An 18,305-nucleotide genomic window follows, 5' to 3' on the forward strand; every position below is an offset into this window, starting at 1 on the left:
TGATGGTAAGTGGTAATCATCGGCTATAGACATGAGCAGTACCATGGACATAACAGAGTATACTGTTTCGCCCATGATATCTCCCATGCATTGCCATTCCTGAGGACTCAGGTGTTATTCCTCTGTACCCAATAAATTCACGCCATATCCCACCCTTCAAACTGAAACACAGCCATGCAAACATAACTACTTCACGGTTGAAACACGAATGGGACAGAGGTACCCAAGCAATCGACTTTTGTACAAAGTCTTCCTCTATCATGCTATTCACACAGTACCATACAAAGCGATAACAATAAAAACAAAAAAACTATTAAATTAAATAAATTTATTTTATTCAGTATATAACAAAATAACTACAGTTTTATATAACTTATTATTATGAATTTCATTCCCTAGTTAATATTTCCTCTGTTTTACTAAATTTGTATTTAATTATTTTATGGTTTCTATCATCTTGTCCACAAATAGCTAACGAAATTTCTTGAAGTGTTTTATCTTTTGTCTCAGGTAAATATATATTGAGAAGATATAAGCAAATAGAGGTTAAGACTCCGCTTAAGAAAAATGCACTAGGCAAGCCTAGCACAGAAAATATATACGGTGAAAACTTTAAGCCTAAACCCATTAAAATTCGATCGTACATACTTATTATACAAGTACAGGTATTCCTAAATTTTAAAGGTAATATTTCACAGGTAATAGTGGAGATCAATAACATGGGGCCGCATCCAATACCGAGTGAATAAATCATAAGAAATCCTAAAATTACATATTTGTTCTCATTGACAGTTGAATATTCGATCATATATAAATAAGTAGATATAAAAAACAAAAATATCACTCCCACTGAAGTACTTGCTGTTAACATGGCCTTTCTTCTTAAAATTTTAGACAATCCACAACCGATATACAAGGCCAGTACGGTTATAGCATCCAATATTAACATAGTTGTATACGCCATAGATTCACTATTAGATATTTCTTTAATAAGATCTAATATATAAATGCTGCACATAATTTTACCAGTAGTTTCAAACAGTAATTGTATAAGCATAGACAACAAAATGGGTTTATATATTTCCTTCGACTTAACACAAACGAAAAAATTTTTAATGCTGTCCATTTTGGATATACTTGTGTTAGTAGCTCGATCATTGTTTCCTTTGTGGAAATCAATTAAATCAATCAATTCCTTTTCAGACTTTTCATCAGTTCCTTTAAGCCAACGATGCGATATTTCACACTCTTCAAATTTACCTTTACATGCTAACCAGAATGGAGACTCTGGGATAATAAATGCAACTATAATAGTATACAGGGAACAAATTATTTGCAGTAAAGCAATATCTTTCCAATAAAAGTATGTCCCAATCGTATTGGACACCCAGACTCCCCAAAGGAGAGTAGCAGATTTTAATGTTAAAAACACTCCTCTATACTGTGGTGATGTATACTCAGAGAAAATCAATAGAAGTAATGTTATCTGGGCACTGAATGACGTACTTGCAATTAATTCACTTATTAAAATGTGCATTATAGTTCTACTATAATATAATAGGATAGAGGCAATAAAACATAAAACACATATTACTCTGTATGGTGTCCTTCGTCCCAAGTAATTTGATGATATGGATAAAATAGGAACCCATATCGCTGATCCGAAGCCCAGAATAGAAGCTGTAAAAAAGTACATGTACAAATGAATAGAATTAATTACTGGATTATTTTTAAATTATCGAAACGACAAACATAAATCTGTTATTGTAATTAAATTTTAAATTAATAATAGATTAAATGTTACTTAAATGAAATTAATTTATATTTGAATTCATCAATCAAATATGCAATCGACCTGTTTGACTGTATTACCATAATCAAACAAGTGACTGCACATATAGTATGGTTTAAAGTTGTACCCGATCTCTATATAAATGAACTTCATGGGCAATATCAATATCTACATTCTTTCCATGCCACATGTATTGCTAGTACCAGTACTAAAATATTTTCCAGAAATTTCATAAAGTTTAACACTTCACGTGTCTGAGATTTCAATTGCATCATATAGTACAAAATATCTTATAGTTCATACTGACATAATAAACGCGCCTTGTTGCTTTACAGTGCAATAAATAAAGAGAGCAATATAATGCACAGGTAAGCAGCTCAAATTTTTACTACCAATACCAAATTTGCGTCATTTTTAAACGACTTTCTTAAGAAGCAGGATCCCAATTCGTTTGATTTTTTATGTAACGCTATAATTGTTTGTCAATTCTGAATGGCCTTTTATAATTCTTTTGCCACTGATGTAATTCGCTCTCTTATGACTCTATATTTTATTTGAGATTAAAGGAGCTGCAACTATTTCCGATTATTGCAAAATTTACACGTACATTAATTAAAAAATTACATCTCATTGTTTATTGGCACATGTCATTATGTGTTTACAAATGGAATAATTGCTTAGATAGACCCATTTTATTTGTATTGCGGCTTCGTTTGCATCTTTATTATAAAATATCCAATATATATACTAAATATCGTTCAAATCCGTCCAGTATTTTTTTTTTTTTATAAAAGAATAATAAACAACCATTTATTCTCATCTATAAAATTTATAATATTATAAATGTATTATAATAGGAAAGACCTAAAAAGACATGTGTATGCGAAAGGACTGTATGCTGGTATAGAAACGCGGTGTTTTTAGAAAGATAATATAATTATATAAAAAATATATACAAAGCAAACCAACGGAGCAAAAAAGCGAACGAAACAAAACTAAACTGACACAGATGTCAAATTACAAACAAAACATCTTTTTAATTTAAGGTTTTTTTAAAATTGGCAAACAAAAGATGGATACCGTCGCCTGTAAACATTATCATGCACATAACAGAGTATACTGTTTCGCCCGTCGTTGCCACATCAATGTGATTCTGCCATGCAAACACAACTGCTTCACGGTTAAAACACGAATGGGACAGAGGTACCCAAGCAATCGACTTTTGTACAAAATCTCCCTCTGGTGAGTTACTGAAAGCCAATTTTGGTTGAAACACGAATGGGACAGATAAAAGCAAAAAGGTGCGTCGTGCATATCGATGTGACTCTGTAAAAGATGATATGGGAATAGAGAAGAATGGAAGAAAAAAACATATTACGCCGACCCCAAATAATAATTGGGAAAAAGGTAAGAAGGTGATGATGATGATATTTTTATTATAATAAAGGAAGAGCCATTATAATGTTAGTTTACAGATACATTACTTTTTATCTTTTTATGAATGTTAAATTGACCTATTTTTTGATGAGACTTATGGTCTTTTGTTACGATTAATGTCGTTTATTTTACGTGTGCAAGTATTGTTAAACTTGTTGACAGATAGTAAGATGTTAATTCTAATAATGAATTACTTAGCCACGTTGCCATCTCAGTGTTGATGGAGCCAAAGGATTCCATGTTTTGTCTTATTTGTGGTATGAACACTGTCGGTGCACCCATAGATAGTCCGGCGTAAAAGTAAGTTGTCCATATTCCACTGCACACTAGCAACTGTAATAGATAGATAAACACTTTATTCTATGCCCGGACCGCACGGAAATACGAGATCGTCTATAAATGATGATGTAATATATTTTTTTCTTCCATTCATCTCTATCTGCTATCATTTCAGTATTCCCTTCCTTACTGTTACTTACTACTTCATTACTTTACTACCAGAGGGAGACTTTGTACAAAAGTCGATTGCGTACCTCTGTCCCACTCGTGTTGCTACCGTGAAGCAGTTGTGTTTGCATAGCTGTGTTTCTGTTTGAAGGGTGGGATATGGCGTGAATTTACTGGGTACAGAGGAATAACACCTGAGTCCTCAGGAACGGCAACGCATGGGGGGTCAATCATGGGCGAAACAGTATACTCTGTTATGTCCATGGTACTGCTCATGTCTATAGGCGACGGTTACCACTTTCCATCAGGTGGGCCATCAGCTTGTTTGCCATTCTAAGTTGTATAAAAAAAAAAAACTTAGTTACTATTCCTTGTCAATTGTTACTGTATTTATCGTTGATGTTATTTTACATTTCTAACGAACAACGCGGTCGAGTTCGATTTTTAAATTAAAAATTTTAAAGATACTTACCAGTTTTTATTATAACGTTATTTGAAATATTTTCACTTTATTTAATAATATAAATGTTTTAATAAAGGAGTTTTGCCAGTATTCGCCTTGCTTGGTAGGTGGATTGACAAACGCGGTTAGGCTTCTAGAAATGTTTAAAGACGGACGCAGTTGCTCATAACTCTACCATTAAGTTCTCTTAGTCGCTTCTTACGATAGTCAAGAGAAAGGAAGTGTTGGCCTATTTTATGCCGTCTCCATACGGCCAAGTTTGAGTGTTTTAAATAATACCATATAATTGATGTAATGAATTTAAACTATCAAGATATCTATATATATTTTATTGCCACTAAAGTCACTCTTTTTACTTAGTAACCATATTGTTCAAATTACGGGACTCTAAAAACAGAGCAATATCAAATAAAAACAGTTTTTAACATCAAAATGTCTAAATAATATTTACCTGACGAAATAAGGGTTTCCTTGACAACTTGTTATTCCCTGCATCTTCTCCTTCATTTGCATTTATTACTTCATAATCACAATTATTCATAATAAAATTTAATTTATTCTTTACGTTAAATAACAACACATGCGTTAAATATATAAGTAATGTAACTACTGTTGCAAAAATAAAAATTTGCTCAACAATACCCGATATTTACTCAATACTCGATATAAATATATTGCATTAATAATTACTCAGGTGCATTAAATGACATTGTCGTGGGATTAATTCATGTTGCCTTAATAGGTTTATATTCCCAGTACACAAGAACTATTACCAGGTACATTTAGTAACAAAAACATCTGCCTAGATAGCTCCGTCTCATTTTTATCCAGCTACGTGGCCGTGCTTGTAATCTTGCACTTCTATGTTTCAGTTAAAAGGATGGGATTTAGCAATGAAATTGATGGTTTATCAGCCACTGCTGAGCATAGACCTCCCCCTTGGGGGGTTTTATTAATAGTTGTCATGTTGGGTTGACAACTGGAGTTAGGCCGATCACTCAACCATTAAGTTCCCTTAGTCGCCTCTTACGACACCCATGGGAAAGAAAGGGGTGGTCCTTTCGATTCTGTGGTCACGCGGCTAAATTGATGTTTACGAAAGTATAACAATATAGCCCTTAGAAATGTACACATGAAAGGTACTAAGGGGGCAAACGAGTATACGCCTCACCTGATGGTAAGTGACTATCGCTGCCCATGATCACTCACAACACCGACGGCATTGCAGGTGTGCTGCGGGCCTTTTAAAAAGGAATATGCTCTTTTCTAGAAGGTTATGATGTCGTATTGGTTGGGAAATACGGCTGCTGGAAGTTGATTCCAAAGAATGGTTGTACGTGGACAAAAGTGCCTTGATAAACGCACGGTGGAAGACCGTCACTCGTCCAGTTGGTTAGGATGAAACTTTAGTTTATGGTGGGTTGTACGGTGGTGAAAATTAGCGGCAGGTATCAATCCGAGCAATTCCTCAGAGCACTCCTCGTGATAAATTCGATAGAAAATTCATAGTGTTGTTTATATCTGTAGCGATTATTGTCACTTTTCACCAGATTGATTTCGAATATACAGAAGTAATGTAATATTGAATGCCAACAAACAAAATGCATAAAATTTTCTTTTTCTAATATACATAATTCTAATTCTACTGTGAAATTAAATAACGAACCACTTGATTTTTGACATTGAACGCTTCAAAATTAATTTCCAAAAACAAACAAAATGCATAAGTTACCTTTTTTTTCTAACTGTCATACTGTTTACTGTAATTCTAATTCTATCTGTGTATTATTTTAAATTAAATAACGAACCAGTTGCATTTTGATTTTTTTTATTTATGTTATCTCTATGTTGTAATTTGTGTGCTGTAAGTAATGCAAATAAAATTATCTATCTATCTAATTCTTGGAGTCACTCTTGATAATAAAACCTAATGGGGTTCCCACATTCAAAACCTTGTAACTGAATTATGAACTGCGGCGTACGAGTATGCTGTGAGTTATGTCTGGGTTAAATAGTATACTAATATTGAGACTGCCAGATCCGTTTATTGAATGAATGAATGAATGAGTATACTTTATTTAGCATTATACAATATAGGGAATAAGCAAGACAATTTACAAACTCAACGATACAATTGTATAAGTACAGTAAGACGGTGTTATTGCTGAGAGCAATTTATTTTACATACCTTCATAGTATACTGTCTATATGAAATATTATTATGGGATAATGCAGCCGACATCCATATATTAAGCATATTTGTATTACAAAAATGTACAATTCGCGCGATTTATTCAATGAAAAATGAAACACTGAGAGAGAAATTTAAAAAAGCAAATATTCTTACCGTAACTTTGTTATACATAAATGCAAACATTTTGTGTATATACAGGAAACACCATCTGTTTCTTAAAAATAGGAAGCCTAATAATCTTAACACTAGATACAAATTCAAAGTTGCAGTTCCAAACGATAGTTTAGAAAAAGTGAATATGTTTTTTATAAGAATGAGCATTGAATATTATTAAAAGATACCGATGGATATTTTGGATCTACCTTTTAATAAATTTAAAACTGTTATTATAAAAATATATATATATATATTGAACAAGCCTTATTACACACTAAACGATTACTTGAACGACAACCGTGCATGGTCTTAGTCGATCAAGCACGGGCTTTTCAATGACCATGTAATTTTAGACATAGTACATTTAAATAAATTTACATAATGTTAATAGAGATTTAAAAGAGTAATTGTTGAGTTTCTTACGAGCTTTTCTTAACAGATAACAACTTTCCGAATTCATAAAAAATTACGATTTAAATGTGCTTGTAAACAAATCTAATTGAATAAAATTTGTTTGAATTTGACGTAATAAATGAATTTTAATTAATATATTACCAAAATTAAAGTAATTATACTTAGTATTTACATTACTTATAAAAATATTATTTCTCAATTAATTTTTCATTATTTTTGGCAAAATTATAATTAATTTCTTCGAGTTTCACATCATCTTTCCCACAAATAGTTGATGCTATTTCCTGCAGCGTCTTATCCTTTGTCTCTGGTATATATAAGCCGACTAGATACAAGCAAATAGAAGTTAATACAGCGCATAAGAGAAAAGCGGCAGGTAAACCTAACATATCGAATACATATGGTGAAAATTTTAGACATATACCTAATAAAAGTGTATCATTTATACCTACTATACAACTACATGTATTTCGAAACTTCAACGGTAGCATTTCACCAATAATCGTTAATAACAATATCAGGGCACCTGAAGAAATACCAAGCGAATACATCATTAGTAAACCTAACGTCACAAATTTGTTTTCTGAAACTATAGAATATTTTACAGCATACAGATAAGCTGATACTAAAAATAAAAATATGATACCTACGAAAGTAGAGGTAATAAATAAGGTTTTTCTCTTTAAAATTTTTGCCAGTGCGCAGCCAAGGTACATGCCTACCACTGTTATGCCATCCAATATAAGCATAGCCATGTACGCCATTGATTCACTATTACATATTTCTCTAACAATATCCAATACATAGACACTGCACATCAGTTTACCTGTACAGTGATATAACAACTGTAGAAGCAAAGACAATAGAATGGGTTTATATATTTCTTTAGATTTAATATTCATAATAAAATATTTAACATCATCCATTTTACATACAGTTTCGTTATTAGCATTATTATTTTCTTTATAAAAATTGATCAATTCTTTAAGTTCTTCCTCGGCTCCTTCATCAGTTCCTTTAAGCCAACGATGCGATATTTCACACTCTTCAAATTTACCTTTATATGCTAACCAGAGAGGAGACTCTGGGATAATAAATGCAACTATAATAGTATACAGTGAACAAATTATTTCCAGTAAAGCAATATTTTTCCAATAAAAGTATGTCCCAATCGCATTGGACACCCAGACTCCCCAAGAAAATGTAGCAGATTTTAATGTTAGAAACACTCCTCTATACTGAGGTGATGTATACTCAGAGAAAATCAATATGAGTAATATTATCTGGGCGCTGAATGACGTACTTGCAATTAATTCACTTACTAAAATGTGGATTACAGTTCTACTATAATATAATAGGATAGATGCAATAAGACACAAAACACATATTACTATGTATGGTATCCTTCGTCCTAAGGCTTGTGACGATACGGATAAAACAGGAATCCATATCGCTGATCCGAAGCCCAGAATAGAAGCTGTAAAAAAGTACATGTACAAATAAATACCAGAGGGAGACTTTGTACAAAAGTCGATTGCTTGGGTACCTCTGTCCTATTCGTGTTTCAACCGTGAAGCAGTTGTGTTTGCATAGCTGTGTTTCGGTTTGAAGGGTGGGATATGGCGTGAATTTACTAGGTACAGAGGAATAACATCTGTGTCCTCAGGAATGGCAACACATGTGGGGTATCATGGGCGAAACAGTATACTCTGTTATGTCCATGGCACTGTTTGACGTCAACCCTCTGGGAATACATATGTTGTTGGTTTCCACCACCTACGGTATGGAGAAAGGATTGATGAAAAAAGGTGAAGCCGCATGCTCGGAACATTGGAAAAAAAAAAAGGAAATTGCTAAATAACAGGGATAACAAACATAAAATGTGGGAAAGGAACTACAGTGGATCGGGTGGCCGGGATCGCATACCCATACATAGTCTTTTACTTCGGTACCTCTGTCCCATTCATGTTTCTACCGTGGAACAATCGTTTGCATGGTTGAGTTTCGGTTTGAAGGGTGGGATATGGTAATAAATTTACAAGGTGTAAAGGACTAACACCTTGGTCCTCAGGAATGGCAACTAATGGGGGGTATCATGGTCAAAAGAGTATACCCTATTATGTCCATGGTACTGCTCATATCTGTAGGTGGCGGTTACCACTTTACATCAGGTGTGCCGTTAGCTTGTTTGACATTCTAAGTTGTATAAAAAAATATAATAATAAATTACTTAGCCACGTTGCCATCTCAGTGTTGATGGAGCCGAAGGATTCCTCATTTTGTCTTATTTGTGGTATGAACACTGTCGGTGCCCCCAGGGACAGGCCGGCGTAAAAGAAATTTATCCATATTGCACTGCATACCAGCACCTGTAATATACGAGGTACAACAATGTATTCCTGAAAGATATAACATATAAAACATTAAAATAAATTATAAATATTATTTATACCAATAACTTGAAATATAAGTAGTTTGGAAAGTCTTTTTTTTTTTTTTTTTTTTTTTTTTTTTTTTTTTATTAATCTACCGTCCAGTTCGGTATGCATTTTCAGGTGAGAAGAACGAGCTAGAAGCAGCGGTTGCTTTTTTCAAAAAGTTGAGTTAATAAAAAAAGTAAAAGGATACTATGACTAATGCAAACATCTAACTACAATCAATCGCAGTATTATTATTTTTAAAACTTAAACAATATCTATGTAATGAACTCACTACGTTTGCGGCAATTGTTTCGACTTTATCCGAATATATCCTATAGGGAGAGTATGGCGCTTTGCGTCCTAGCTTCTCATCTGGCATTAAAAGGCGAGACAATCAGTAACGACAAACGTAGTAAGTTTATTAAATTTATATATATATATATATATATATATATATATATATATATATATATATATATATATATATATATATATATATATATATATATATATATATATATATATATATATATATATACCTCCACGTGGTTCTCCCTGGAAACCATCGTGCTGAATTCCAGGTATCATCACGGTGTACCGTTAGCGCAGGTGGGATTACCATTTCATTATCATCCTTTGAAATAAAACCTGCCTACTATCTTCTTGTTCTTGGAAGACTTTTGTTTCTTCATTTGATTAGACGAAGGAAACACATTTAAATAAATCTTCGAAAATACTTTGAATGGCGAAACTGGTTAGGAATTAATTATAAAAAAAGTTGTGGAAGCGTACAAGTGTTTTTCTAATAATATGGATTTAAATTTAAGTTATATATATATATATATATATATATATATATATATATATATATATATATATATATATATATATATATATATATATATATATATATATATTTAATTATTATTTATATTTAATATAAATATTAAATATAAATAATGATATATAATTAATTAAGAAATCAAGATATCTATAATGCGTCGTGACCGAGGACATAATTTCCAACCGACTTCAGAAAAAAGGAAGCTCTTAAATCGGGTGTATTTTTTAAGTTTGTTGCTTCATAAATCCGTCATTTGGATTTTTTATCTGACAAAAATTCAGTTATAGATTTTATCGAAATAGATTAAGCAGTTACGATTTAAAATAAAAATAACTCAAGTCGTTGGTACATGACCGAAACGGTGTCGTTTTTGCAACATTTACTAATTCGAAATATGGTACTTTAGATAGTAGTACAAAATCAAAATACTTAAGTATACCTATGTATCAAGATATCTGTACTATGTTACGGATAGAGGAACCAAATTTTTCGAATTATGGCACTCTATAAAACAGAGTAATATCAACAACAACAAAAAAAAAATATGTCTAACATCAAAATACCTAAATAATATTTACCTGACGAAATAATGGTTTCCTCCACAACTTATTATTCTCAGCTTCTTTCCCTTCATTTGTTTTTATTTCTTCATAATCACAATTATTCATAGTAAATTAAAAGTAATAGCCGATAAGACAAACAATAGCATGCACGTTCAATGTACAAGAAATATAACTTCAATATTAGTATTAAAAAAAAAACCTATTCAACAATCCTAAACGATTCAAATACACAACGATGATTACTCAGTTGTGGCGAATGACAATATCGTGGAATAAATTGGTCATAGTTGTTACAATATTTGCAAGAATGTACTCTGAAATTGTATTACTTTCAGAGTTGCTAGATGTGAACTTCGATTTTTACCCAAACTTTTTTTTTATACAACTTAGAATGACAAACAAGCTGACGGCCCACCTGATGGAAAATGATAACCGTCACCTATAGACATAAGCAGTACCATGGACGTACAGAGTGTACTATTTCGTTTAAGATACCCCCCATACGTTGGCATTACTGTGGACTCAGGTGTTATTCCTATTTACCTTTCAATTCACTGCCAAATCCCATCCTTCAAACCGAACTACAGCTATGCAAACACAACTGCTTCACTGTTGAAACACGAATTGGACAAGAGATGCCCAAGCAAACAACTTTTGTATAAAGTCTCCCACTGGTAAAAATATCCCAATTATGCAGATGAAGTCACGAGTAAAAGCTAGTTGTTACTATAATAGATTTTGTATTAACATTCAAAACAGATCAGAAATAGAACCATAAAGAAGACGAACGTTATATCTAATATCAGATACACAATTTATATAACGCATAGGTGCGTTGACTAGAAGATTCTCTCGTGTCATTTCCAACGCAATACAGGAGTGCGATCCGGTTGTAAGCAATCCATCACACTCGTCGCTTTGTAGGCCGAAGTTCGAATTAAAGTTGGGTGAACGACCCTCTCTTTCGATTGTCGAAAGCTTACAGGTTATACACACCTGCGATTTTGTTTTATCTATTAAATGAATAGACTCGAATGTAGTGTGATTATTTAACAGCAAATAGGATTACAAAATTTTATACACCAAGGGGCTTAATAAATTGTACGCAAAGATTTATACAATATTATGGCCTGTGATTTTAATAGACATTTTTCTTTTCTTATTAGTGTGTACTTTTTCTTTTTCAGAGTTTCGTACTTCCAAAGGGAATAACGAAACCCTTATAAGATCACTTACTTCGTTGTCTGTCCGTCTGTCAAGGACTTTTTTTTATTAAGAATGCGTGAAAAGGTATCAAGTTGATATTAATATCATATACTCATATCTGCAATATTTTAAAGCAGTGAAAAAATCAAGCTTTTAACTCGACGCAGTCAAAAAATACGGTCGTTTATGTTCCATTTATATCGCATATTTTGATATTCGCAAAGGGAATCAAAACCTATAAGATACTTTCCGTTGACCTAGAATCACGAAATTTGACAAGAAGCAATGTCATGTAGCACAATTAAAATAAAAAGCAGAAAACAGTAATTTTGTAATTATTTCACAAAATAGAATTAAACTGGATGAATTTGTAGGGAACTCTCGTTGCGCAAGTCCGACTCGCACTTGACTGGCTTTTTTTATATATGACTATATGTTTGTATGCCACAGACATGGTAAACAAATATATATACTCACTGCCATATCATAGCCTATAGACGCCTGTAACACTAGAGGTGTCAAGTGCGCATTGGTGATCCTGATAACATGTTAATACACAATTTTTAAACATTTTTTTATGTCATTACGTCGCTAATTCCGAGTCGATATTGATGATTATTTTTGTTAACGATAGGCTTGATTCTGCTGTTAGTTTAATATTTTTTAAGTTGGAGCATTTTTATGAAAAAAAATCTAGGTTTAAAAACTGATGATATAATATTATAGTAATATCAAAGATAAAATAATAATATGGTAGTATATAATAAAGCAAAGCTCGAATGCTGTTGGTGAAATTACGAAAAGGAAGAATATTATATATATTTTTTTATAAATTTAATTTTAAAAATATTATAAATTTGAAAAGGAGTTGTTTGTTACCTCTTAGCGGCTTACGGCTAACACTACAGGTGTTAAGTCCGCCATATATACACTTACTTATATTATATAATTGTGCATTGAAAGTTTGGCATTATCAGTAGGTTACTCATTTAGGACACAGTATTTATAATATATATATATATATATATATATATATATATATATATATATATATATATATATATATATATATATATATATATATATATATATATATAATTTAGAACACATGTTGGGAGCTCACCTGTAGAAAAATGCTAATTGTTGTCTATAACTTAGAAACGGACCTTAGACATCACAGAATATACTATCACGTGCATAATGCCCCTCTTGTGTTGCCCTGAGGTCTACAGTTGTATGCCTTATTGCCGGTACCTTGTAGTTACAACACAGGCTTTTCCTACCATGGAGCCCAGAGACATTTACTGTGAACCAATATGTAATGTATATGTATCTTGAAATTGCATTATTATTTTTAAATTTTACCAAAATTCTCATCTCCCCTCTTAAGGAGAGGAGATGGCAACTAACCCCTGGCAGAAGCACAGTCGGCCGGGGTTCAGGGCCCCAGGGAGAGAAACCGGCGTACAATGCGGGCAGAATCTAAGAGCACCGCTTTCTGCATCTTTCCCGGGAGTGAGCCGCCTCGGAATCCCAACCGTCTGAGATGTTGTTCCAGACTGGTTGGGATAAGACCGTTCACCGACATAACGATTGGGATGATTTCGGTAGATGTCACCCCCCACATTTCGGTCACCTCGTGAGCCAGGTCGAGATATTTTCTCTTCTTCTCGGTTTCGGCTTTCACGAGGTTCTCGTCATGCGGTATGGTGACATCCACCAAAAACACCCTCGAAAGTGCCCGGTCCATCACCACGATATCAGGTTTGTTCGCAAGAACAGTCCTGTCCGTGATGATGGATCGGTCCCAGTAGAGCCTGACGCTGTCGCTTTCGAGGACCGGCTGGGGCTCGTACTTATAGTACGGCAACCTCTCATTCGCGAGGCCGTACTTCAGAGCTAGCTCTTGATGGAGTATTTTGGCTACCTGGTTGTGCCTGTGCAAGTACTCTGTGTTGGCAAGAGCTGAACAACCCGAAAGCACATGTCTGAGTGACTCACCAGGATGGCGACATGCTCGACAGATGTCCTCAGTGCCATCCTTCAGAATGTGCTTTCGGTAATTGTTCGTCTTAACCACCTGATCCTGTATTGCACAGACAAAACCCTCGGTCTCTCCGAAGAGATCACCGAACTGTAGCCAGTGCACGGAGGTCTTCGTGTTTACGTACGGCCCGTGAAGGGCTTTGAAGAACCTTCCGTGCAACTCCTTCTCTTTCCATACGGCCTCCCGCTGAGAGGTACCCAAAACTTCGGGTTTTCGCCAGTCCTCTTTAGCCAGAGAAAGAGGGGTGAATCCTTTGTCACATTCTATGACCTCTCTATGCAAACCCTCGTCTCTTTTCTCCAGAAAATATGTCCTGAGGCTGTCAATCTCGCGGTTGTGCATGGTCTTAACGCTTAACAAGCCTCGACCACCAGCTTTCCGCGGGATATACAGTCTCATGACTGACGATTTCGGGTGATGCATTCTATGGAGGGTCATAGTTGTGCGGACTTTCCGATCCAGGGCTTCGAGTTCGGTTTGAGACCATCTGAGCACGCCAAAAGTGTAAAGGAGTACGGGTATGACCCAGCCGTCATAAGCTCGGATTTTATTGGCGCCCGACAAAGAACTTTTCAGTACTCTTGTAAGGCGCGCAAAAAATTCCTCGCGGACTGACTGTTTCATATCCGTCTCCTTCACACCGATGTTTTGTGACATGCCCAGATATCGGTATGTTTCAGCCTCGGAGAGGGTTTTAATATTAGAGGGATCTGTGGCGATCCCTTCAGTTTGAGTGACCCGTCCCCTCTGCACATGGAGGACCGCGCACTTGTCTATTCCGAGCGCCATCCTAATAGAGCTGCTATAATCGTTTACGATATTTAGCAGCTCCGTCAGGCGTTCGACGCTCGGAGCTAGCAGTTTCAAGTCATCCATGTACAGAAGGTGAGACACTCGTGTACCTCCTCTCCGATACTGAAATCCAGTCCCCGAATTCTCCAGTAAAGTACTGAGTGGATTCAGGGACAGGCAAAACCAAAGTGGACTCAAACAATCGCCCTGGAATATTCCTCTCTTTATCTCTATCCGGTCAGCGGTATCCGTCAATCGCTCGCCCTGGATAGTCAGGATCGTCGTCCACTGCCTCATGCATGCCTCCAAGAACACTCGAACTGTACCGTCGATCTTGTACAGCTCGAGTATCCTCCGGAGCCATGAATGGGGCACGGAATCGAACGCCTTTTTATAATCTATCCAGGCGGCGGAGAAATTCCGACGGTTCCGCTTGACCACGTGCCCAGCGACAGCATCAATGAGGAGCAGCTCCTTCGATCCGCGGCTACCGCCCCTGCATCCGTTCTGAGCGCTAGATAGGATCTTATTCTCGTACACATGACGAGAGATCTTAGCGCTCAGAACGGATGTTAACGTCTTATATATTGTCGTAAGACAAGTGATGGGGCGATATTTAGATGGATCCGCGGTATCGTCCGTCTTAGGAGCTAAATGAGTGATCCCGGTTGTAAGGAAGTTCGGGAGCGTCCTGTTTTCGAGGGCACTCTGGAATTGCACGGCTAAGGTCGCATGGCTGGCCGAGAACGCCTTTAACCAGTAGTGCTGCAATCCGTCGATCCCCGGACTTTTCCAGTTCGGAGCCCGACGGATCGCGGCAACCACGTCTTCCTCCGTAATGGCAATGGCGTTCATCGGCGTTATTCGAGCACATGCTTCCTCAACATCGTGCATCCATGCGCCCTCCTCATGTTCCACAGGTTCAGACCACAGCTGTCTCCAGAAGGCGACGAAATTGGCTGTTTCGGGTCTTTGTCCTGTGGGCTGTAGTTTTGGGCGCTCCAAGTTCCTATAAAACTTCCGTTGATCACTCATAAAGAGGCGATTCTGTTGATACCTCTCAACCCTCTCAGAGTACCGTCGGAGTCGCTTCCCCCATGCAGCGATCTTCTGCTTCAGTTCATCTATGCGCTCCGTAAGTTTGTGCCCGAAGTCCGGCTGGAACAGACGTACACCTGTCCCAGCAAAGGCCTCTTTTACGGAGCGCATAATTCTCGGGCGTGTGTTGCCCTCCCTGAAGCAGAGCAGTCTACCAATGAGGACTCTGGCCTGGGCGATCCGTCGTTCAATCCTTCTTTTCCAGGCTGGTTTCATATTATCCCTTTGGATATTACGTCCAGCCCGGGGCATTTTTGCGCCGGTATATCGGCATACTGCCAACGCAGCGCCAAACAGGATTGAACTCGTCTCTCCCAGGTCACCGCTGCCCTCAAGGTACTGAGGCAGCAGTCCATTTGTGGCCTCAATGGCATCCCGCGTCGCCACATTTGGATATATCCGGGGAAGCTTCGGTCTCTCTTCGAGGGGAGTTCTTCGGATCTCTAGAATCGCCTCCTCTAGTATGCTCCTCATATGCTCTATATCCTGGGAAGTTGTTCCGTCCGCATCCGCTTCTGAAAGCGTTTCGGCAACCACCTCTACGCTAGGTAGCACGTCTGAGATGGGTTGCTCTACGGTCGCGGAGTTTGCTTCTGGAACAACTTCACTTCGCAATCGTTCGAGTTCGGTCGCGCTAAACATACCAGAGCGCTGTATGTACCGAACTCTGTTGGCTAGGTTCTGTTCCGAGACGGCATTATTATTATTATTAAATTTGATTATTTTTATTAAATTCTCATTTATTCTAACTCGTCCTGAATAAAATATCTTGACATAATTAGTTGAATGCGACTCTGTGATCTTTTATTTACCCTATTTATGGAAATATTTATAATATGGTAACACTGAAATTTAAATAATTTAGTGCTTCAATTTTGTTTGAAGTCAGCAACTTTAATAATTTTCAAGACCTCCCGGCAATTGGCGATAACGTTACATTAACGATCATTGTAAATTTACAGTGTTAAGTAACACAATATAAATAACGTCTTTGACGACTTTTGTAATAAAAAAAAACTCTATAAAAAAACGCATTAATCGTCCGATAGTCACGTGTTCAGTCCTCATACATTACATACATTGACCATGTCTGTTTGTATTAATCTGATTACTGCATAGTTTTATTTTATGGGTGAAAATAGCGTGATAACCCCGCCTACGCTATCGGTATACACTGGCAAAGTACCAGTGAGAGGAGATTAAATGAGGGTGACAAGGCAGGTCAGTTAGCCCATTGTGACGAATTCAATGATAAATCAGTCAAAATAGTTTCCAGGAGGAACCGCGTGAAGGTCGACCTGATAGGGTATATTGATAGCAGTGGGAACTAACCTCCCCATTACTAAAAGTCCCTTCCCCACGATCGCTACATAGTATAAAACAAAGTCGCTTCCCGTCTGTCTGTCCCTATGTATGCCCTATCTCAATATAGTACGGGACTAGATGACGTTATATAATTATGACCAGTGGTCAAATCTTAAAATCATTAAACTAAATTTCTAATGTAAGGAATATATTTATTTATTTTAACATTTATTACATATGTAGGTAGGTATTATATGTATTTATAGTGTATGTATTTATGTAATATTTTATTATATATTTTAATATTTCATTTAACTGTATGTTTGTTAATGTATTAATAGTTGTAGCACTTCAGCTGCCCGCTAACGAAATGCTCTCTTACTGTACTGGGTTGACTGGAAGAGATCTCTGTCAGAGATAAGTCTACCTTTGTTCGCAACATTTATAAATACATTATTTTATATGTAACTTACAAGTGCAATAAAGAATATATATATTTTTTTTAGCAATATCTCACAACTTCACCCCACGTAAACCAGTGTATAGCGTATAGTGAGAACCAGAATATAGCCTACCCGTGGACTGGATTTCATCAAAATTCGTTCAGTAGTTTATGCGTAAAAGAGTAACAAACATCCATCGTTACAAATTTTCATATTCACTTATAATTTTCGTATTTATTAATTAGGATTAATTATTTATTTGTTCCATTTTCCACGTTTCACTGGCCGTGTGGTCCCGGCATAGACTAGGCCACCCCTTCCTTTTCCGTGGCTGTCGTAAGAACCGACTAAGGGAGAGCGAGGGATGGCCAGCAGCGTCCCTCTTAAAACATCTCTTAAGCCTGACTGCGGTTGCTAATCCGCCTGCCAAGCTGGGCAACTTTTTTTTTTTATACAACTTAGAATGCCAAACAAGCTGACGGCCCACCTGATGGAAAGTGGTAACCGTCGCCTATAGACATGAGCAGTACTATGGACATAACAGAGTATACTGTTTCGCCCATGATAATCCCCATGCGTTGCCATTCCTGAGGACTCAGGTGTTATTCCTCTGTACCCTGTAATTTCACGCCATATACCACTATTCAAACCGAAACACAACCATGTAAACACAACTGCTTCACG

At 36.1% G+C, this 18,305-nt stretch overlaps 2 protein-coding genes across 2 annotated transcripts; both read right to left on the bottom strand.

Moving 5' to 3' along the window:
• Positions 1–377: 377 nt before the first annotated feature.
• On the bottom strand, positions 378–4,730 carry LOC113518975 (facilitated trehalose transporter Tret1-like). Its single transcript, XM_026904016.2, has 3 exons — positions 4,591–4,730; positions 3,424–3,562; positions 378–1,680 (listed from the first exon to the last, which is right to left on the bottom strand). The coding sequence occupies exons 1-3, from the start codon at positions 4,678–4,680 to the stop codon at positions 389–391; spliced, it is 1,521 nt and encodes a 506-aa protein (XP_026759817.2). The 5' UTR covers positions 4,681–4,730; the 3' UTR covers positions 378–388.
• Positions 4,731–6,163: 1,433 nt separating this feature from the next.
• On the bottom strand, positions 6,164–11,056 carry LOC113518976 (facilitated trehalose transporter Tret1-like). Its single transcript, XM_026904017.3, has 3 exons — positions 10,746–11,056; positions 9,134–9,272; positions 6,164–8,380 (listed from the first exon to the last, which is right to left on the bottom strand). Exons 1-3 carry the CDS (start codon positions 10,833–10,835, stop codon positions 7,092–7,094), a joined length of 1,518 nt encoding a protein of 505 aa, XP_026759818.3. The 5' UTR covers positions 10,836–11,056; the 3' UTR covers positions 6,164–7,091.
• Positions 11,057–18,305: the final 7,249 nt, after the last annotated feature.

Source organism: Galleria mellonella, unplaced genomic scaffold, assembly GCF_026898425.1.
Source record: "Galleria mellonella isolate WM207_F2 unplaced genomic scaffold, CSIRO_AGI_GalMel_v1 utg44, whole genome shotgun sequence".
Taxonomy (NCBI): domain Eukaryota; kingdom Metazoa; phylum Arthropoda; class Insecta; order Lepidoptera; family Pyralidae; genus Galleria; species Galleria mellonella.